Source organism: Channa argus, chromosome 6 (genome assembly GCF_033026475.1).
Source record: "Channa argus isolate prfri chromosome 6, Channa argus male v1.0, whole genome shotgun sequence".
Lineage (NCBI taxonomy): Eukaryota > Metazoa > Chordata > Actinopteri > Anabantiformes > Channidae > Channa > Channa argus.
In genome coordinates this window covers 25,752,767-25,776,279 of record NC_090202.1, presented here as the reverse complement: position 1 = coordinate 25,776,279, position 23,513 = coordinate 25,752,767, and the positions used below count along the sequence as shown (strand labels likewise).

Genomic DNA, 23,513 nt, shown 5'->3' with positions numbered 1-23,513 from the left:
TTCTTCGCTTTGCCAAACATAATTTGGCAGGAGTTTAGAAAATGTTTTTTACCTAGTAAATGATATTTAAATGACAGTTTTGACTTTATTGTATTATTAATTCTTTGTAGGAACAAAGAAAAGCAAGCCACTCCCTAGTTACACTGCCTTGTGTTCCAATCCCCCAACGTACACCTTAGTGTCACACCTACTTTGATGAGAACCCATGAAAACTGAATATAATTTTGGCAGTGTGCAGACATTGCTGCGATTCCTGACCACAGATGGTGGAAAAAGGTGTTACACACCTCCTTTGGCAGTCAGACAATTCACAGAATTAAAGCTATGCTAATAACTTAGTCTTAATGAGAGTTTTACAATTGAAGCATTGCTCCGAGTTTGTGATTTGGACAGAAATGCTACTCTACAGAACTAATTTATCATTGACAGGCTATTTATTATTTTGTTCCTTTGGAGTATTTCAATATTTTTAGACACATTCCCACTGTTACTGTTAGACTAAATATCCACAGGTATCCTGAAAAACATTTACCCAAGGGGTCCATAGAAATGTCTGATGTCTGTGAGAGAAAGTCTATGAGAATACAGCTATAGCTGAGTTTTTGTTTGGGGGGGGGGGCTTAAGCTCAGGGGACCTGGAAAATATTCATCTCCCCTAAGCAGGGAGAGTTTGGGGGGGTTAGGCTTTGTCTAACAGCCCCCTTCCAGTCCTCTGCTCTTTTGTTGGGGGCAACCCACACACACACACACACACACACACACACACACACACAGCAGCTCTCCAGCAGTGAGGCTCTGACCAGCTGTCTTTCTTCTGAAAGACGGCCATCGTCACTCATAAGCAGAGAGAGTGCATGCAGCAAGGCGAGCAGGAGGAAATCTCGCTCTTGCTTTTCTCATTCTCCTCTCTGCCCCTCCAGTCCCCAAATTCACTTTTACGTCATCCATTCAATTTAGATTTGACATTTTTCAGAGCAACCATGAGTGTGCAGACGAAGCTCCGAGTTGTTAATCACTATTATTCTCAAGCTGCCGGCAGCTGTCGTGAGGCCCTTAAAGTTTCTGTGATCCTCTAAATAATCAAATATTTGATAAAGAAACGGGTCGTTTCTTGAAGCTGATTTCATACATACATACATACATACATAGATACACGTGCAACGGAATAACCTGCTTGGTCACAGCAACGGGGCTGCTTATTGATTTATTCCTACATATTCTCCTTTTGAAAGGTTTTGGCTTTTCAGTTCTTAATCAGTATCACAAATAAGTGAGTTTTTCTAAAAAGGTTTAAAAAATGTCTCACACCACCAGCAGCACCTAATACTGTGCTTTGTTTTCATGCCAACAATCATTTTCTCTGACAGACTGTTTTTAAAATGGAGGAGGTCTCAATTTAAAAGTGACACAGCTCTTTATATAGAAAAGTAATAATGTTTCTCCATTTTTGTTTAAATGCAGCAAAAATCAATTCTGGAATTAACAACTAAAACAACTGCAGAAATGTGGAACACGGGAGCTTTCATTTCTGTTCATCAGAACAAGAAACAAATCTGTTAGAAAGCAAAACATCCTGGTTCTCCCCGAATCTAGATTCGGGGAGAACCAATCAAATGTCTCCATCATGTAACGGCTCCGTCATCAGGTCATGTGCGTAGAAAATAAAACGGACATGGCGGCTGCATTAACAAAGATAACTGAAGCAGCCGCCGCCTCCTTTCTCTCCCTTCTGTGTGTGAGAAAACTGGTGTGTATTGTTCATGGACCAAGGCTATTTCAGTGGCAGGGGCCCTTCCAGTCATCCTCGCTGCATCGACCCTTTCATCATTCCCTCATCCATATTCATCCACCGCCCCACTCAACTCACCTATCAGCAACCAGCTAGCTGTGACCGACGGCTCGCTCTACCAATCACACACCGCCCTTTGTGGAAATATTGCCACCTCTCAGCTCCTTCACCCCGCCCTGTACAATGGTTTCTTTTTTTTGACGCAGCGGCTTAAAAAAAAAAAAAGGAGGAGAGTGTAGATTATAAGAAAGAGCGTCGCAGCTACTCCTGGCTACCGACAGTAGCTGCGACTTGATCAACAGACTCAGAAACAGTTGCAGAGTGAATGTCGTCAATGGCAGCCTGCGATTGATGACGGGGGCGGGAGGAGGAAGAAACGATGGGAGGATGCGCATGAAGGAGGAGAAGAGGAGGGTGCAGTCATGAGGGTTTGAAGTAAAGCGTGATTAGGATGGATGTGGCGGAGAAGAAGATGGCGAGAATGAAAGAGGGAAAGTGGAGAAACTCTCAGGCTGGCGACTGAAGAAAACAGGCGCGTCGCAGAGAACATTGTGTTCTGCAGGAGTCCGAGGCTGAACAGCGAGTCGCACGAGTAGCAAATGATCACCTTTGTTTTTAAAAAACGGTGCTTCACAATTAGCATTTAATATGTGAAAAATCCATCTGCTGTGAAGAACATGCCAGAGGTTCTTTTAAAACCTGCTGATTTCTTTGTATTCTGCCTCACACTGCTGCAGCTTGAGCCGCAACTAAAACTCTTCCCCTCTGAGCCCATTTGAGTGTTTAAAGCTAAATGTGGGGCTTCTTCCCACTCAGCCAGGCAGCAAATCAGTGTGCGGAAGGCAACTCTCCTTTTTATGCACCCCCCCAAAAAACAAAACAAAAACAATAACAATAATAAAATAAAAAGATGCTCCTCTTAGCTCCAGGAGCAACAGAAAACATTTGGGTTAATAGCATGAAAGACTCGGTCTCACACAGCCAGCAAGCAAAAATGTGTGTTTATCAGTCTGCAGCACAGTACATCGATTACACCCCCCCTTCATCTGCGTCCTTAAACTTCATCTGCAAACTGCTTTTTGCAATAAAAGTCAAGCAGAAAACACAACTACACAAAACACACACACACACCTTACAGCATACTGCTAGTCCCCCAACGTCACTTGGCAAGGACACTTTAAGCACCCCCCCACCACCCCTTCCCATCAGAGACTTGCCAGACCATCCATTTACTAAATGAATGTATTATATCTTACAGACAGAAGAGAAGAAGAGAGGAGAGAGGTGAGGGTCTGTTATAAAGTGATGGAAGGACTGAAATGTCTGCATGACTGGGTCAGCAAACTTTTCCCTGACTAAAAACTGTAGGTGAACAGGCCCGATGTTCACTTTCTGACCAACTACAGCACCCGACAAAAACAAAAAGTATTTTGTTTGTGCTTACACAAGACTTCTTCATGGCTTTTATAAGCAGCTGCTGTCTCTGAAAGCTGCATTTGTTTTGAGTCATTTTTCGAAATCTAAACAAATATGAGTTGTTTAGCTTTTTGCCATTTAGACTCTGATTTCCACTTTTAAGAAAGCTACACTTGCTGGGATGTAATAAACTACATTGTTTTCATTAAGGGATTTTGATGTCATGAAATACTGATTTGCCAACTGCAGCAAATCCTGAGGCAGATTTCTTGCTCAGAAGAAGTCTGGCTTAGGTTTCATGTCACAAATTACATAAAATATTAACAATGAGCTCATTAAGTGTCTTTGATCATATATGTACATGATTAAAGAATGAAAACTGAATTCCTTTAATGGAGCAAGGAACCCTGCTGGGCCAGGGTGAGGGGCTTGGGGGCGCAGAGATAAGAATGGGTTTAGAGGGAGAAGTGGGAGAGGAGACAGAACATCAGCTACTGCAGCTACTCACTGATCTTTCCATCTTTACGACAATCAGCTTTGAAGGAGTTGCAGCCGTGTGATTTATGACCTGCAGGGGTTGGAGCGGTGCCATGTCCCTTCATATCAACCATCTGACAACTGACCAGCTCTTTCCATCTAATGTCACTTCACACATTCACGTGTAAACCCTGGACAAACCCTGAGCAAAAAACCCGTCTGGTCTCGTCTTCTTTAAAATTATTTGTCTGCTCTTTAATTGACATGAATTTAGCCGGGCGCTTATCCCTACATATGGATACTTGGCTGCAGCTGTTGGGTAAAAAAAAAGAAAAAAAAAAAAGACTGAAAAATGACGATTTGCAGTTCAAGATGAGAACATTTCCAAGAACATTACCATTTATATGATTCTCATTTTTTTAAGAGCTCCACATATTAAGTTTCTAACAATTGGCCTGTAATAAAGAAAACCATTACAAACACAGCCATGTGACTTTTACCCAACAGCAGCTGCACCCTGCATACTGTAGCCATAACATGTCACAATTTGAGAACAATGAACATAGAATAAATCATTTCAGCAATGCATCAGCAGTCATAAACGTAAATGTTTTGATGATGTGGCTAGCATATAGTCATCATCTTTGCAGTAATGTTGGGTATCATGACAAAAGAAACACTGAATTTGTATAAAAAGCATGAAAATGGATGTTATGGAACAGAAACAATATCCACATGCATTATTCTGAATCGTGAGTAGAATATGAGGGTGTTACTGGTTATTTTAAGACCCTATTTAAATGTAAGGCCCTGCAGGGGTCAGGCCTCCTCATTGAAATGCCCTATAATCGAGGTTTCACTCCGCAGAATTTGGCCTTTAAGAAAACAGCATGTACTGAGTACGTGTTATCACTGCTGAATCAGTCCTGCATTAAAGAAGGTTACGGTAAAGATTATAAAACAGGTAGAAGATCAAAATCAAAGTCTCTCTTACCATGAGTCTCAGTTTCTTGGTGAGGGAATACAATGCCTTCAGTTTCAAATAGGGGCTGCAGGAAGGCCACTACAGAGAGAGGAAGCACAGGGGTGGGGGGAGTGTGTGGCGTGAACTAATCATACAGAGAAACAACCATTATTATGATCTCTTAGCAGTACTTGCCACTTGAGTGCAAAAGAATATAAATAGAAAAAATAGATCCTCTTTTATTTATTTATTTATTTATTTATTTTAAAAACCCTCTCTTTTGGAGCATTTGGGGTAAAAATCAGCCACTACATAGTGAATGTTTTCTTCTGCACCAAGGGCCAGAATCAAATAGTTCCTGTGTCATCTCTGGTAAAGTTTAAAAACTGAACATTTAGGTTATTCTCATCTTTGTCATCTTATTAAATGAAGACATATATATCAAGGCAAAAGAGATCATCAGGATCAGAGTTTTCAAATTATAGAAGTGAAACAAAATTTTAAAATAAAACAACTGAATTAAATTTTCAGTGCAACATTTTCACAAACCAAGCTCTTTATTTTAAGGGGCTGTACTAAAGTGTGTGTGTGTGTGTGTGTGTGAGTGTGTGAGAGAGTGTAAATCTAGTGTCGTCCGATCATCAGCCTGATGCTGGCGGCTGAGGGAAGTGTTGACCTGGCAGCTGCGCGGTCGTCCTCTGCCTGAGTGAAAGCCTGCTTGGCCGTGCACATCTTCATCATCGTCATCATCCCAGCCTTTTCATTTGTCTAAATGGACAAGCTGCCTGACTGTTTTGCAGGCAGGAGAATGGTCCCCTGGGGTGGGGGGTGGGGGTCTTGGGCTTTTACATACACCAAGAGAAGCCCTTATTGCTCCAAGTGCAGCATTGATCTGCAGTTAAACAATGGTGGCTCACCCCTCCTCCGCTGGACTCTCTCCATCTCATTATTATCACTGAGGATGACTCTCATGTTTCCTGTGGGAACTGTTAAAAATGACTGTCCTTCTCTTTGCTGTCACTTCAACCAAAAATGTCCAAAACTATACAAACATACAGTCGCTCTATGGGTCACATTAAACATTTCATTTAGCTTTTATAAAAATCTTTTCTGACTGCACTATTATAGTAGGTTGTCCAAATTTTGCAGCTTCGCGGTGGAAACCGCGTGGCCATTTGAGTTTGAGCTGATAAATCAGGCCAACAATGACGTCAAGGTGTCAGGTGGCATGTGTTGACCACCTCTACTATAATGGAAGACCTCTGCTCAACCCTGCAGACGATTCTGCAGTTGAATTAATTGCTTTTTATTATCATTTTATTCTTAGAATGAACAGCTAATGTAACTGTGTCTATCCATTGTTTAAGAAAACATTTTGGTCAAAACAGAACATTTGACAAAAATTCTCCAATTAAGATTTTTTTTTGTCTTATTTCTTCAGAATCTTCAGCCAAGCCAGGCTTTAAGGGTTGGCTCACAGCATTCGTGCCACCATTGTAATATTTTTCCAAGTCTCCCTAATGACATATTTCTCGCTCTCTTTTTAAGGATCTGGCCAAAAATGGCTGTGCACACATTCACACCGACAGTCAGATTTAACAGTTTGAGACTATTGGCTCTTTGGCTGCATATAATCTTCACTGGATGTTTACAGCCTTTCGGTAGCGTCTAACTAACACACTCAAAAAGGTGTATTGCATGTCCAACATGTCCATGATGGGGTGCATGGCCAAAATAGGCTACTGATGGTTGTAATGCCGGGTGATGGGAATGCTTGGCGCATGACAGCATGTAAACAAAAACCAAATATGGTGATTGCCATGGTTACAGATCCATATTTCATCCAACCGTAGAATAATGAAGAAAACATGATTGGACAATTTAGAGAAAAACAACCTCTCTCCAACTGTAGCTGCAGGTTGTTAAAACCAGGACGGCGAAGCATAATAAAAATATACAGACACTGACATACTGCAACACCACAGCCACTGTCGCATTCGGAGCTGTTGTGGACTTCTTTCTGGCTCGCCACAGGCCTGCTGTTAATACGTGTCCGCTTGTGTAATTGTACACAAAGCGGCGATGGTGGCTGATGTGTGAGATTATCACAAGGTCATCCGTCGACTGGATGAGAGCTTGCGATCACGCACCAGCCCGATCTGGCTTTCGCTTGTTTTTATCCGTATTTTGGCTAAAGCATGGCCGCTGAGGCTGCGCGTAATTCTGTTGACGACAAAAAAACATTTAAAAAACAAAAAAACAAAACACCCTGTTCGGCTGATTTAAAAAGAATACAGCAGCCAGGATGTACGCGAGGGGAAACAGCGGCTTCCCTCCAAATCGCCCCCCAGTCCCCTCTCATTGTTTCCTTTCCCCTTCAAGCAGCGGCCCGTCATTATTTTAATGCTGATGGAAAATGACTGTGGCTCATTAAGCAGCGGATAAAAATATCTCGCTCTCTAAATTTATATCACTGAGTTGTTGAAGCCCAAATCTCGGAGTCTGAGGCTGTTGCATGCCACTGTTTACGTCAGGAATCAGATCAACCTGCTCTCCGTCGTCTCTGCCTGTCTCAGGACTAAAACCTTCACCGAAACCCGAACAGAGCCCCGCGTCTGCATCGCTGATCTTACCTCCCGTGTTTGTGCGTTTGGTGCTGCTGGCCTCGGTTGGGGTCTCCAGGGGTCTTTTGCGCGAGTCCGGGGGATCGGACTCCATGTGTGGTTGCTGATTGTGATGGTGAGGATTTGTGAAAATCCCGTTTTGCTGTACTGCTCCGCCGGCCATCATTTTCGGGCTTGCTCTTGGATGCTTGGGCTGCGTTTGCGTTTAAATCCCCCTTTTCCGCTTTTTTACGCAGCGTAGCCGTGCAGATAAGTCCTTGGAGAAAGCGAAAGAGGTTTAGGAATTGGAAAATGCGCCTGTTTCTTACGGACGGGAGCGGCTAGCTGCGCGTTTCTCCTTGGAGCGCCGTGCGTTCAGAGAGATGATGCGCAGGGACTGAAAGCGGCGGACGATCGGCTCTGAGAGAGGGGGGGGAAATCCAAAACCTCTGCAGATGGAATATCTTCTAGGCTACTAAAATGTCAAATGGCGCGTCAATCTTCCATCAAGCTTCAGATATGTAGGCTAGGATATGTGTGTCATTCTGCTGCAACCGTATAAAAGAGCGTACTCATGTCAGGCAGTGCAGGATGGTGGCGCTCCTCTGCAACAGCCAGTGAAACGGAACAATAAACACAACAAAACAAAAAGCCAACCGAAAGACAAAGAGGCGAAATCACCCGAAGAGAGGAAGCTCGGCGAGACAATAATAATAATAGTAATGATGATAATAGAAAAAATCCGATGTGTTAGTACTGCTATTTCTTTCTTCTTATCCTGTCCGGGCTCCGATCATGAAGACACCCAGGAGTGACGGGGTGGGTATGGAAAGTCCGGAGACGCGGAGCTGGAGGGACACACTGAGAAAGAGACGTTTTTTCCTGCTCGTTCTCTCGGTGAAGATGCTGCAGTCTTGCGTTCAGAGCATCCCTTCTCTGACTGGCTGCAGGAGAGAGCGCAGGGGAGCGCTGACGTCAGAGAGGCCCGCGATACCTTCACGGCCCGCTGAAAACTCGGAAGTCCTTCTTTCGATTTCTAAAGTGCGATTTGTGCGTTTAGCGCATATTGTCAGGAACTAAATGTTATTCGCGCCGTTGTTTCCTCGCACCAGCTTACAACATCCAGCCATTGCACTAAACACACATCTTTGACATCTAGCCATCTCGTGACACAATGCTATCCTGGATGTTTTTATGCAAACTCTAGGCTTTGCGCAATAATTAAAATAAAATTATTTTAACAGAGCAACTAAAACATACTTATACATTAGGTAAATGCTGCATTTCGGGAGTAAGAATCAAACAGCCAACCCCGGCTTCATCATGTTTGTTTCACTCACAGCCGCACCAACTTGTGCATTTCTTATTTTCGACAGCACGTGAAGCCATCATGAGAGAGCACGCGAGAAAATAAGAGTGAGAGAGACTCCTCGTCGAGACGCTATTGGCCGAGACTGCATTTCTCCAGCAAAACGAAAAGGACACAGATGTATTCGCCCGGCAGAGTCACATGGCGGCGGCGGGTTTTTACTGTGTTGCAGCCACGGCCAATGCAATTACGGCTGAACGGGGGCCTGAAGGTCCCCCTGCGGCTGTTTGAAGGTCTGATGTGCTGCAGGCCGAGAGAGAGTAGCTTAAACACAGCTTGAAATCTGCAGGAAGAGAGCTCACCCTCACTTTTCCTCCTTAATACGAAGAATCTGAAATCAGCAAGTGAATTAAAGTAGTGGAAAAATTAATACAGGTGTTTTTTCTCTTTTAATTAAAGTGGAAACTACACATGCACAAATTGGAATTTTTTAAAAACATTGCGTTAAGATTGTGGCTCTGCACCTCACTGTGAGTGCCACAGTCTCACATTTGAGAGATTTTGTGCACAAAAGCACCAGTCCAACCCTGATGACCCTTGGGCCAGACAGCATGCTGCTCTGCCTCCACCTGCCCCCAAAACCCCCAGTTTTTGATACTTCTCCATCACCGTAGTGCAATTACAACACAGCCCTAAGAGACAGAAAATGAAACCTGAGAACCTGTTTCACCTGTCCCCACTGCTGCTGTGTGACCCACCTGTGTGTGCTGCGTCTGACATCTCTGCGTCGCTCAGCCTGGATGTGAAGAGGGATCCTCCAGCACTGTGAGCTGTCTGAGAGCTATACCCGCCTCAGTCCTTCTCTCTCTCGCTCTCTCACACAGTCACACATTTGGCATATTCTCACACACTCTCTGAGAGACACGCAAATACCATCTACTCCCTCTTTCCTGTTCTGTCCAGTGCTATACAGATGCGGTGCGCCCTCAGTGCCTCCTGTAGATTGTAGTCAAGGTGACATTGTGCTGCCTGTGAGCGCACACACACACATACACACACACACACAGAGCAGCTTTCTCACACTATTTCGCATTGCCATGAGAAACGCACTGGTGAGCCAGTCTCCTGCTCTGGAAAAACGTGGCAAATCTGAGGCAGATGGATTCCAGTCTGCAGTCTGATACAGATTCTGCAGCACGAATAGCAGGAGCTGCTCACGGGGACAAAAGGCCCGAGCATCGACACCTAATTGTACCAGCTACACTGCACAGTCTGTAGAGCGTGGCACCGTTTCAGCTGGGGGAGCAGACACAGAAGCTGAACTGACAGGGTCCCATAGAAGCCAGAGCGTCCATGCTGCTGCAGCATATGGAAAAAGTGAAGTAGCCCCACAAGCAGTAAAGCACAAAGGCTAGCAACATTCTTGAGTTTTTATTAGGCTGGGGCTAGGAGCAGATGGTTTTCAGAGATTTAGTTCCCTTAAAGTAGTTTCCAGAGTTGCCACAGGTTATCAATCTGCATGTGGTGTTCAGCACTACAGTTATACCTCGTTTTTTCCCCAATATGCAAATGTTTTAGTTTAGCCATGGAATCAGCTAGATGGGACATTTTTCAGTGATGGACTTTGTATTTTGGAACAAAGTGTCGAATTCCCAGTCACATATTTGATGGAAGAATGTTTGGTAGTGACTCAAAAGCAAAAAAGAAAGAGGTGAGACGTGGGCCAGCTGGACTATCAAATCTCAAACCTCTGTGACAGTTACAACAGGTTTTTAGATATGACCAAAGCCACAAAATGAGCACTGAGATAAACAATTAAAGCGATATTTTCATTTCCAATTCTATTCTGTAATGTCATAGTCAGTCCTATAATTTAAATATGCTTGTGTTACTACTAATAATCCCGCAATAATGCAACTAAAGGCAACGTGGAGTGAATCTTGTGAAGTGGGTTTTCTCCCAGAACAAGGCCATCCTCATCCTCAGCAGGTGTGATCTGCTCACACCTGTTTTCCCTATGGAGTTGAGCACTGCACATACAGCGTTCAGGGTGTTTCTCCAACACTGGCTGCCTGCAGTTAAACTGACGATAAGGATGTAAAATCAGCTTTGCTGTTGCAGACGTTGGGCCTCTGGTGCCCCCAGCTGGTGGCCTAGCAGAACACATCACCAATCATTTACACTTATTGTTTATTATTATTGCACTCCTCTTGATTGGTGGCATCAGTGTAGAGAGTTTATTAATATTTTACATGTTTTTGCTTTGTTGCAAAATTACATTTTCTTGTAAATGAAAGGCAGTTTACATCTCTCACACTAAACTTATAAGCACATGTTTTGATTTTCTGTTAGCTCCTTCCAAATATACTCATTGTAATACGGTTACTGTCTGGCTCTATAACTTATCATCTCATTGAAGTGCTTTGTCCTAAAACGCATCTCTTTATGTAAGAAAATGTCAAAAAGAAATAAAGATCTGTGCATGTCCAGTGTTCTTCCAATCCACTGCCACTAACAGGGTAAGTGAAAGAGCTCTCTCTGAAGTGCAGTCAGTGTCCTCCCACTTACACTTTGGTATAATTGTCTTCCCACCCGGCATTCATTCAGCTTCGCCCCCAAAATCAATAAAGTCAATGCAGGAGGATGGCGCTCGGCCACTCTGTGAGATTGGAAGGAGACAGATGTTCTGTTCCTCTTTATTTTTGTAGCTGCGGACCTCACTCATACCATCATAGTCGAATTAGATTTGAGATTTATGAATGAAAGCGACAACGCCCGACTGTAACAGAAAGCTTTGCTGATTCTTTACACCAAACTGTTCCCAAAGATAGAATGGGGAGCTACAAAAACATTCATCGTTCGAGTTGTTCGAATGACGCAGAAAGAGGTTTCAACCTGTGATAATGCAGAAACAGTTAAACCAAGTTCTACAAAAAAATAAATAAAAAATAATACTTTTTATATACATATATAAATAAAATTAACTGATTTGTTTCTCACTCGCCTCCACTGTTGCAGCATAACAAAATGGAGATGAGTGGCCTCCAGTCCGTGCTACCTTTTTAAGGGCTCACCCTAACCCAAATAATTCTGAAAGCACTCGCATTTGTATGCGAGTGCATGTGTTTTGGTAATTTTGGGCAGATGGTGTGTGAGTCAGTTGGGAGGAAATCCATCATTCCACCACCTCTGGTGGAGGTTTATGAGCTTTCCCATAAATCCACACCATTCTCAGCAGGCTGTCTTTAAAAGCTGCCGTGTGTGACTGCACATGCACTTTGAAAGAGATGGCTCTTTGCTTTGTTTCTCTATCTAAAGGTAATCACTCTTGGGATTCCAAGGATCAACGCTTGTAAATGCCATGTTATAATGGTCGGCTCGCTGTTGCATTCACTTTTAACCACTTTTAATATTAGTCAGCTACTAGTCTAAGTGTTTAATGCGAGTGTCTGTGTGTGTGTGTGTGTGTGTGTGTGCACATGTAAAAGAGAGCGACAGTGGGGGAGACAGAGAGATCAAGATAATGAGGATGGAAAAAGATGAAAAAAGGATCCATCACTCTCTTCTAAATCATTGTAGCTTTCCACTCCAAATGTGAAATTCATTGTCGCTTTAATCACCTGATATGAATGAACTTGCACTAATTTGGGTCGTTTTAGGTCATTAATTATGGTGGAAAGCTGAGAGACAGGTAAAATGGCTGGTACATCAAGAGGAGACTGGAAATAATATTAAAATATGACTTTTCCCATCTCCCCTCCTGAGAGCAGCTGATGAAAAGGGGGAGCGCACATATGTAGCCAGCTGGCAACACAGTCATTGTTCTGCTGCAGCAGACTGATGTGACAGACTGACGCACATCTGGTCAAGAGGGCATCTTGGTTCTGACATTTTTCCCTTTGTTCTGTGACACCAACACTGGGACTGTTACATTTGGTGGGGATATCAGCACTGCTATCAAGATCACATTTTAATAGAAGCTTACACTTACGTCACAAATCCCTCAGCAGCCACAGCTGTGCAGCGTCTCACAAATCCATTAGGCAATTGTCTGTGGACAAATCATGAATGTCTTCCTTTAGCAAACAGATGTGACACGGAGGTTCCTGACAGCCAGCAGCAGTGAACTACAGAGGTGGTTTTATGTTAGCAGCCTGAAGGATCAAAACATATCTACAGCTGTATGTGGTCCTGTACTTTAGTTTTGGTCAATGTCTGTTTTTTAAAAATGTGGTCTATAAATAATTCAGACATATACTGCTACTGCAGATAAGATCCTGACTCAGGGTTCAAAATACAAACTTCAGTTGTAAAACTAAATTTCAGTTTAGAAAGTTTCTGTAAAGAAATGTCATAATAAGTCATAATATGAGAATTATTATAGAAATGACAACTACAATTGGCTATTTTAGCACATTTTATGATTCAAATGTATTGTTTGAAACTGTAGCCTCACCTGAAGACTCATGGGAAAAGACCGAAGTCACTGGACTCTGGACCATCAAAGGAAATCTGGGCAGGAGAAAGGAAAGAGAGAAAATATTTTGCTGACTGTTGATGGTTACAGCATTACAGTACACCAAGTGTAGTGTACTTCTACCACTGCTTAAACTGTCTCTGAAGACTACAACTGATTCGAACTCATTAAGAGAAGCAAACACATTAAACCAATCCTTGTTCTCCTAGACGGGAAGTGCTTTTGAGTATTACTTTATGTTTTGAGATTTTACTGCTTGTTAGTAAAGCCCTGAATGGCCAGCGTCCTGCTTACACAGTTGCGAAAAAAATAGTCAAAGAACCATTTGCGATTTCTTGGTTTTCTCTTTGATCATGATATTTGATCTCATCTTCATCAAAGTCACAAATAGCTAGAAAGCGTTTCTGAGTAATCTCGAAGTTAGTTCAAAGTTAATCATATTGTCTATATGATTAACACAGACAATTTGGTAGGAAGCCACTGCTTTAGAAAATACAACACTGTAGCCCCCCTGAATGTTGCCAAAGACCACCCTGGGACTTCACAATGCTACTACGAAAATGTCTTGTGGAAAGATGAAACGAAGGTAGAATTGTTTGGAAAGAAGACAGCACTCAACATGCCAGGAAAAGAAGCGCGTACATAAACACTTCAGCCTAACAGTGAAATATGGTGGTGGAAGCATCGTGATTTGGGAATGTTTTGCTGCCTCTGGACTGAATGAATTTCCATATTTATCACGGTATCTCACAGGGTAATGTGAAAGTGGCTGCCTGCCCAGGAGCAGCTGGGTGATCGAGCAGGACAATGGCCCTAAACATTATTAAGAGTAAATCTACTGCAGAACGGCTTTAGAGACACGCAATGGCTGTGGAATGACATCAAAAGAGCGAGTTTTTGGATATGTCATTTTAATATTAATGCAGAAAACCAGGAAATTACAAACAGTGCCGGTACTTGTTCTTAAAACTGTATCTGACATGCTAAGTTCATATCAGGGCTCCACAGACCCACCGTCTCATTGGCTGGCCGCAGAGGGCCAGGCCCATTCACAAAGAATATGCATTATTAATATAAAGATGACTCTTTTTATCTAGTTGGTTATCTGGTTATTTTGTAGCACTCTCCTGTCATTTGGAACAGATTTAATCAAGGTAAACACGGTGGCGTACGTGCCCTTCTGCTTTTGGAAGGATAAACCTTTCATACAGTTTGTGTCAACTAAACCAGTATATGAATTTATACAGTATCATGGAATGCTGGGCCGGTGTTGCACGTGAACGGTACTTTTTGAATTCGAGAATTTAGGGGAATTTTTGGTTTAGACCTTTGGTATGCTGTGATTTCTGTGCAGTATTGTTATTGTGTCAATGGCTCTCAGTTACAAATGAAACTGAACCAAGGTGGCCTGAACATACAGCTGCAGTAAGTGGCCATTTTCCTCTGTCAACACTGGATGGCGTACTTGCCCAGGTTTCCATACAACATACTGTATATCCGGACTAGATAACAGAGTCCAACTGTGCAGTGCTCCATCAGCAAAGAAAGCTTGGCTTTAAATGATCTCAATGAATGCAAACCTCTGCTTTGTATTCATCAGTGTAGCAATTGGAATTACACTGTTTCCCCAATAATTGTTAATTATTCTATTTAATCAATAAACTGTAAATTGAGATTGCACCCTCAGCACATTGCATTTTTCACGCATAATCTCACAATCAAAATTTCCTCCCCCGGGCAAACAGTGCTGATGGACTTATTGTGTAATCGGACAGAGTAATCAGATTACAGTCGTCAGTCTTGTAATGTGACTTCTGTTACATAAATGCAGTGCAGTAATATAGTCCGTCGGCCATCTTGGGAGGGAAGGTAAACATGACGTAGATGATATTCTTTTACAGCACCAGTTTGTTTGTTCAGCATCGGTTCAGTCTTAGTACCGTGAGAAAGTTCCTTCTTTTTGGTTCTTTATGGAAGAAAATACAATAGTCCTAGTTGTCCTATATGAAGCAGAGAGTTTCCTGCTGTTTTCAAGTAATGATCAAGCAAATGTGTTGCATGTTAATCTCCTAAAATTGTATATTAGATATGCTACAGTATAAAATATATTTTCGTACAGCACACGGGCGAGAAAGAACAACCCTGCTTTAGTTTCGATTATTTATTTATTTATTTTTAACAGATGTCAAATCTGTATTACCATGGTTCTCCTTATACTCCACAAGTGACAGTAAAATATTTAGAGGAAGGAAAAGATCCCATTCACTCCCAGTCAGGATATTGTCACTAAGGACAGGGCTGAACCCTTTAGAACAAGTATAAGAGCAAGACAAAATGTCCTGTTGTACTGAGCAAACGATTTCAATTCCTGAAAAACCGTCATATCCAGAAACACGAGACAGCTAAGAATCATTAGCTAAACAATATATTTATATCACTTGCAGAAAATAAGCCTGGTTATTGGTTTAGGGATTAGATCATTCGGAATAGAAAACAAACCAAAGCAGAGTCACTGATCAGCAAATAGCTGGAGCCCGAGCGGAACAGAAATAGAAGGAGAAAAAGGGGATTTTTGTTTGTAAACAGAGAAAGCGATGAGATTTTTGCCCATTTCTCGCTTGCTGATGCTTCATGCTGTTTGTTTTCGCAAACTGATGCAGTTTACATTGGACGCTCTCCTCCATGCCTACTGGTTTCGCTGTCCCAGTCTGAAGACGTTCCTGCTGAACTCACTGCCCATAAACAGAGACTGCAGCTCTGCAGAAGTAAAATATTCAGGGGTTTCCCTCCACTCAGGCCTTTAAATATCATAGAGTAAAACAGTGGAAGCAGAAAGAGCTGCTAAAGATTTCCAATAAGTGGGAACCAAAACATGTTTAATTATCCCCAAGTTTATTTGGACCATGTCTGATTGCCAGGTAGGTTATCTACAGGTATGTTTCAGAGTCACGTTAGACCTCCAGCGGGAGTTTAAAAATTTCAGCATAAACAATATTAGATTTAGTATGTGAAATAATTATTGGTTCAAGGGTTTTGCTGGACATAGTTTAGACATTGATCTAACTCTTGATTTACTAAAAGTTTAAAATGTTAAGCCTGACCTGAAAAAGACCAACGCAAAACCAAATGCAACTTGTTTTGGAACAGTTGTCTCTCCATTTAAGTTTTAACCCCAGTCTTGCTCTCAATCATCTAAATGCCAAGTCAGCAACTCATTTCAAGGCTATTGATACAATTCCTATTAAACAGAGAGCGCCAGTCCCAGTTTAATCCAAATGTCAGTCTGTCTTCAATTCCCTCTCTTCCTGTTCCAAAAGGCTGCATGAAGGAGTCCTAAAACTTGGAAATAAGTTTGCATTTTTGCACTTTTTTGCACTTCTGGTTCCCTCATCCCAAATGGGTTTTTGGATAAACGCCTGAAATAGTGTCAGTAGTTAAGATTCATTGACATTTTTTTATTTTACAAATTAAAATGTCAGCAAATATCCCACTCGTGCTTTTGTGTGTCTGAAATACAGGTGGTTGCTAACAAGTGACCCAATGAGACTACAGATAATACAGAAGACTTCTCTACTCATTAACCCGCATTTTTTGCTCCTGTGTTTACACTTATGATCACAGTGTATATCAGGTCACGCTTTTGTAGACGTTTCCAGAATTACAAATTGAAAGTTCAGACACGCAACCGTGATGTAGTTTGTTTATGGCCTGACAAGAGCTTTTTGGTTTTTTAATCGGTGAATATCATAAACTATTTTATATTTGAGGCACTATTCTGAAAGCAAATGGAAAAATCCTTGTGGCAATTTGTTGAGGGAGCCAGGGAGATTCTAACCTCTGTGTTCACCTACAAAAAAAAGAAAAAGCCTCTGTCTTTTGTGTCACCAACCCTTTAAAATTTCAGAAACACTACACTGTCAAAACTGGGCCCCATTCTCCATATTGTGGATTAACAGGTACAAGATCTCAGACCAAAGTCGTGTTGAGCTTGTTGTCCTGGCAACAGACCCACACTCTCAAACCTGCTCAGTAACAGGTTTGTTTCCAGGTTTAGTCAGTGTAAACAAGAAAACCTGTCAGATTTAAATGGTGCTGGAACAGGAAGTCCATTCACCTGAGGATGCTCTGCAATCAGGGCTATGATAAAAATAGATATGTGTTTATAAAGCTTATACTTATAAAGTATTGCGAAATAAAACAGGCTGCGGGTCCAAATAAATTAACAACACATTAATCCAGCAGTGGTCTGATAAAATTCACCACAAAAAGATATTATTTTCAATCAATTTTAAAAAGTTTAATTTGTCAGACCCTTTTTGCCTCTCTTTCTGCATTTTTGCAGCTTCCTCCAATTTTTCATAGCCTCTCGAAAAATGAGCTTTCCTAATAAATGGGAACGCTGGAAGGTCTGACTTCATAGAAGGTGTTCACGGGAAATTATTGCCAAGTATTGGAGCATATTTTTACTAAAGAAGGAAAATTTAGTTACATGCAGCGCCAAGAGTTATATTCCATAAACAAAACAAAACATTTGATTGACACTTGTTTCAACCTATGCTTCAAAAAAGCATAAGTTGCAAGTTTGCACATTTGTCTAGGAAGGCAGGTGGTTTGTGTTAATTACAACGGAATATACTTTTCATAATTACCAAAATGAGGTTGTGCCCAAACTAAGTAATTAATTTACCAGCAGAATTTGTGCACATGCTATTTGAATATGTGGAAGCACCTGTCACAGATGCTTGAATGAAGCACACACAAAAAAGAACAGTTAGAACAGTTCACCAAATACATTTTCTAAAAACGGGAAAACTTTGAATAACTTAAATAATAATTTAAGGAAAACGGAGGAGGAGTTTAGCTCGTGGTGTTAATGATAAATGCTGACCGTTGGTAAGGTGGACTCGGGGCCTACATGTGTGTTACCTCGTCAGTTAGAAGTTCATCCGTGCGTTGGACTGATGGGCGACTTCTGGAACTTTCTGGGCCAGGAAACGTAGATTGGCAATATCCGCGGCACACGCGCTCCTCGTAAATTAAAACGCTACAAGTGAACGAGCCAGCAGTACTTCACAGGTGCTGCTGGTGTTGTTGTGTCTTCTTTTTTTCTTTTTCTTCTTCTTTTTCCTCCTCCTCTTCTTCTTCTTCCTCCTCTTCTTCGCGGTTGGCACACAAGTGAGCAGCTCGGGTGATACTCGGGTTACGAGGCGCGCGATTGACTTTGCGTGTTCTTAAAATGCTTCCTTCCTGTTTGCCGTAGATAAAGGTTTCAAATAAATTACGCAATATCGATTGAACTTTATGAGCCTCTTTTAAGTGTCTGATCCTGGATGGTGCTTTCAGTCCTTCCTCTGGTAACAGTCTTTTAAAGGGCAACTTTAGCAATTTTCCACTTGCTCCCCATGGCTTTAGTTTAGGGTGTAAATATACACATATAGAATAATTCTTTTAAACTTCTGTCACTTCCCTATATTATAATATCGCTCTTCTTCTGGCTGAAAAATGACATAACTTGGAGGAACCTTCAATTCGGATTATGTCATCTCTTTGCTCACTCTAGGGAGGTCAAGCTGCTTTTCCAGAGGTCCCCCTGCTGATATTATGTGAACTCCTAATGACGTAAAACTCCTCCAGGTGATGTCATCTAGAGGCATTTTCCAGCCAGAGGAAGAGAAATATTTTAAAATAGGGAAGTCAGAGAGACATTTAAAGGATTATTGGATATTTACACCCTAAACTAAAGCCATGGGGAGCAAGTTCAAAACCGTTGAAGTTGCCCTTTAATAGTTGATCATATTAAGTGTACAATACCATAAACATGTTTTTTTATTTCTAAAGTGTGTCACAATTAAAGGAAAAAACACGTTAAATTACAATTGTATATCTGTATTTTCCATGCAGTAGCCTATAACAAAAATCCTCACAACACACCTTTATGAATTTTAGATATTATAAAGAATCCAGTGTGACATTAAGTTGATCTCCATCTAAATCTGGAACAATATTAAAGTTACATGTTTCACATATGTTATGATTGTCATGATTTACCTGGTTTTTGTTTTCATTGAATTTTGTCACATTTGGCAGTTATTTTCTTTAACCTCAGATAAAGCATAAAAACAAATTGAACATTTTTTTTTCAACATTGCATTGTTCCCCACTGTTTATGCACATATCAAAAAATTTCACAGGGTGTTCTTCCATTCTGAAAGGGCCTGTTTCAAATCTGTCCTGGTTAGTAGCACTATTTAAACACAGGCAGTTTTCTTGACATTTGATCATAGATTGATTTTTCTCCCTCTCACATTTAACAGAGAGGCAGCAGTGGTACATTGCAGAATCATGTGTAGTTAAGTGTGTTTCCCAGCACACAGGGTCATGAGACAGCGTCACGAGAAACGGCATCACAAACATTAAGAAACAATGATTTCATTCTTACATTGAAAAGGTTTAATTTTTCCCCTCTTGTCTTTCACCAGAAACATAAGGAAATGAAGATAAGAAAGTTTTCTCTCTGGTTTGCGTTCTAAGTATGACAAACTTACCCTTGAATTTATTTGTGTTCAAGGTATTTATTTTATTTTGGGTTAGACGAGTAGGTGACATTCTTACATGTCCCCAAAAATACTCATTTCTGATTGACTGGCAGATGTCTGTAGAAATCGCTTATCAGGCAACGTGAAGCATTTTCCACCGTATAAAATCAGCGAGCGCACAGTTGAGGGGAGGCGTTTAACGCAATAAAACGTGAAGAGAATTAATCTCAGGATGTGCTCACAAAATGCTCCAGTAAACTGCGGTTAAATAGTTAATGTTAAACCTATGTGAGGCACATCTAAAAGGGGCTAAAGGGGTTAAAGAGGCTTAAATTAGAGTTTTGGATACATAAACACGGGGAACTTGATAAACTGTGATAAATTTCCTTCCAAAACATTCAAAGTCTCGGCCCTCACAAAGCCAGAAGTACCAACACAGCCGCACAGCCAATCTTCCTCCCCCCCCCCCCCCCCGTGCAAGATTCGGAGGAGGTGGGAGATTAAAGCCACTCAGTGATTCAGCGCTCAATACTGGGAGGGAAAACTATAAATCACTGGAGCAATTTCACCTTTAAGTGGACATGGGTCTGTTTATAGCTGCAATCATCAGGAGTATATCGAGGCGCTGGACTTTTTCTGTTGAAGCGTTCACTTTTTAAAAATAGCTCTGCTCTCTCTGCAGATGCAGAACTGTTTTGTTGTTTCTTTTGATTGTGGTAAGTGGCACTTGCACTTTTCTACAGTCGTTGCTTTCTCGTGATCGTGTCAACTGACTGCATCAGTCACAAAGCTAAATATAACAGTGACACCAGTGATTGTTTGATTACCAACGTATATAATGTGATCAGCATTTATTTGTCTCAAGTTAGGTAATTTACTCCGGTTAATAACTAAACCGCTATGTTTCTATTTTTAATCATTTTGAATCCTTCCCACACCGAGGAAGCAGGCGACCAGCAGCTAATCCACATCTGTCAGTGGAGGGCAGAGAGTTTCTTGCCCTTGTTGATATGCAGTCAGTGAACCATCGGAGGGCGCCAGCTGTTTCCTGCTTTGTGTTGTAGTTCCTGTTTGACCTTCAGTCTCTAATCAGCAACTGCTTTTGGCAGCTGTGACCTGTTCAGAGTGTATATACTTGTCATCATAAATGTGTTGGAGAGTATCTATAATAGATGAGAGTATCTGCTTTAATGTTACCGAAATGGTGAACAAACTAGTTATATGACCAATAAGCGCACAGCTAAATTAAGACACGTTTTAATGTATTTAATGCACTTGCCTGTACATTCCCATAAACATGCAAATGTCCTGACCACAGAGCACATGCATTGTGATGTCTCACCGACCTCTTTCCATTTACCAACATCCACAACCTTCATAGAAAGGCTCCATGTGATTCAGTTGCCTCGGATTTGTATTTCAAATGAGCTGTGGCTCTGGGTCTAAATAATAAGGGTGGGTTGTTATTTGAATAAATTTGAAGTGGAGGCTATTGAGAGTCTATTAGACCTTGAACAGTCTGATGTGTACATCTTCTTTAGAGGGGAGCAACCAGCTCAATGCATTTTTATGAGTCCTGCTGTTGTCATGGTCAAAAAGTCCCACCCTAATTATTCCCTTCATCCCGCCAAACCTAAACACAACCATCTCCAGTCTTGGGTTATCAGTGCGTTCAGAAAAGTCTGTTTGAATTCACAGATTTTCAACCTGCTTCCTATGATTGTAGTTCTAGGAATCCATTCAAATGAACAGTATTCCACCTTCCCTTGTCTTCACCCGTAGTTGCCGTAGGGGATGGGAGCTCAGTCTGACTCTTCCTGGTACTGAGTTGTTGTGAACTGTCTTCATTGTGGTTGTTTCGGAATATCCCTCCAGGAGCCCGGGATCTGGAGGCAGTAGTTTGACTTCCAGCAGAAGCCTGGTACTGAATGTGATATCGTTTTGTTAGTGTGGTCACATGGTCATGGTCTCTAAAAACACAACTCCACAAATGTGATAACATTTTAAAACATACACACTTGTCTGTCAAAGATTAGCGCTTTTGTTCTAGACTCCAGCGCTGTTGGGCGATTTGCATCCCAAACCACAGTGAGAGTCTATTTTTACTGCGTTGTATATTTGTCTGGGCTGTTCAGTGGCTGGTGACCTGCTTCCTCTGCCAGGATGGAACCACAGCTCAATGACTTACTAATTAGATTAGAACGTGCAACGTAAAAATGGATACTGGGTCACATTGGTCACATTGGTCACAGTTGTAGTCAAAAGAAACAGCTCAACAAACACAGCATAGACATAGATATAGGGCTGAAATTGCGTTTATTTTAAATATTTCTTACAAAGCAACTAAATTAGGTTATTCTTGTTACTCTTTTATCATGTTTTTGCACTGACTGTTCTACTTTTATATTTTAAACTGTACAAAATGTCAAGCTGCAATATTTTGAGGGCTAACATTTTTTCTCTTTGTGTTTCGTCTCTATTTATGCAAATACAAAGACCTACATTAAATAAAAGCATATGGAGGAAACAGGAAGTACCAATAGATGTCTTTATGTAAACGCACACTGGTGTTCAACGGTCATCGTCAGGGAGACACTATGGACCAGGGACATTGACCTGCTAGCTGTCTCCCTAAGACCATTTGATCTTCCCAGGGAATTTCCACAGCTTTTTTTTTTTTCATTCTGGTTTCCATTCACCCCAAAACCAATGCAGACACAGCCACAGACAATATTAAAAGCCTACTGAACAGATTTGAAACCTCATCCCCCGACTCTTCCAAATTCATCCTGGCTCAGTACCAAATGCATACAGATGTGTTGCTCTCCCCCCACTCGGCTCTGCTGACCTTCATCCTATACTGCTTGCACAAGCATCCATTCCAGCAGTAGGAAGGGCAGAGAAGGTGGGGAAAGCTATCACAGTAGACCAGACTGCTGGGATGCTTCGAAGCTGATTGGGACTGCCTCAGTTCTCAACCATCCCTGCCCCTCCCACCAACCCAGTAAGCACCATACTCTATACTACAAGCTAACAGACTCATTGACTCAGTCGAGACACCCTAATGTTGCTGCTATATACCTGCGTTTACATATTGCACAATATTTGCACATTAAGTTGAATCTTATAATAAATGCACAGTTAGTTTTCTACTTCAGATTTTTTACCACCCGTTGCTTTATACTACAATACTGCAATAGTTTTATTTGCACTGATGTTGGTCCATCTCTTCCCTTTTAAATGTGTACTGTACTGTAATGCTGCTTGTCACTTTGACATGTAAGATACCTTATGCATCACACTACCATTATCCTCTTGGGACCTTTCGAAGAATCCTGCATTTTTCTGGCCACCTTGTAATATCTTTAAAAAAAATTTAGCAAAGAAAGCATCTTGCACACACTGAAAGATAAATGTGAGTGGTTCTTTAAGATATGTTGTTCAGGTCCTACTGCAGTTGTTCTGGTCCATTACCTTGACAAGTAGTAGTATTCTGAGGTAGTGTCACGAAAACCCGGCTGCAGGTTGTGTTTTGCTGCATTGTTTTCTGTTTCCAGTCCACCCTGTGGGTCGCTATGGAGAAAAGTGTTGACTAAATGACTAAATGTAAATGGAGAATCTAACTGCTGACCAGGTTTTTAATTATTTAAACCAAATTGGCTGTGAAACCACTGAGGGAAGGAGAGCTGGCCCATCCAGCCTCTACAAATCCTATTTAGTTCAGCTGCATAAAGATAACTGTGTGTTCCAGTTTTACCTCAAGTACAACGAGGCCAGAAATAACAGCACAACGATCCTTTATGTCCCGGAGGTATTTCTGTATCCTCACCTGATGATAAATCACTTCATAGAGATTATGAAAATTCCTTTCATTATCAGGTGAGTTGTTGGTAATGACAGCGTGTCCTCTGGCAAGATTCTATATATAACCTGACTGTATAG

The 23,513-nt window shown here is 41.5% G+C and overlaps 1 protein-coding gene across 5 annotated transcripts in view; it reads right to left on the bottom strand.

Annotated features, from left to right (window-relative positions):
• Nucleotides 1–18,224, bottom strand: part of nova2 (NOVA alternative splicing regulator 2) — an 83,581-nt gene extending 65,357 nt beyond the window's left edge. Inside the window, exons 1-4 of one of the 5 annotated variants that reach the window (XM_067506590.1) lie at nt 17,962–18,224; nt 13,015–13,070; nt 12,550–12,609; nt 4,677–4,745 (exon numbers count right to left, since the gene is read on the bottom strand). Coding sequence is in view for 3 of the 5 variants with exons in the window: in XM_067506587.1 (XP_067362688.1) it covers nt 4,677–4,745; nt 7,280–7,436 (226 nt within the window). In the remaining 2 variants the exon portion in view is untranslated. Of the gene's footprint in view, nt 1–4,676; nt 4,746–7,279; nt 8,208–9,316; nt 9,354–12,549; nt 12,610–13,014; nt 13,071–17,961 lie in introns of those variants that run through there. The other 4 variants (XM_067506591.1, XM_067506587.1, XM_067506589.1 and 1 more) reach the window with 4 other exon arrangements.
• Nucleotides 18,225–23,513: the final 5,289 nt, after the last annotated feature.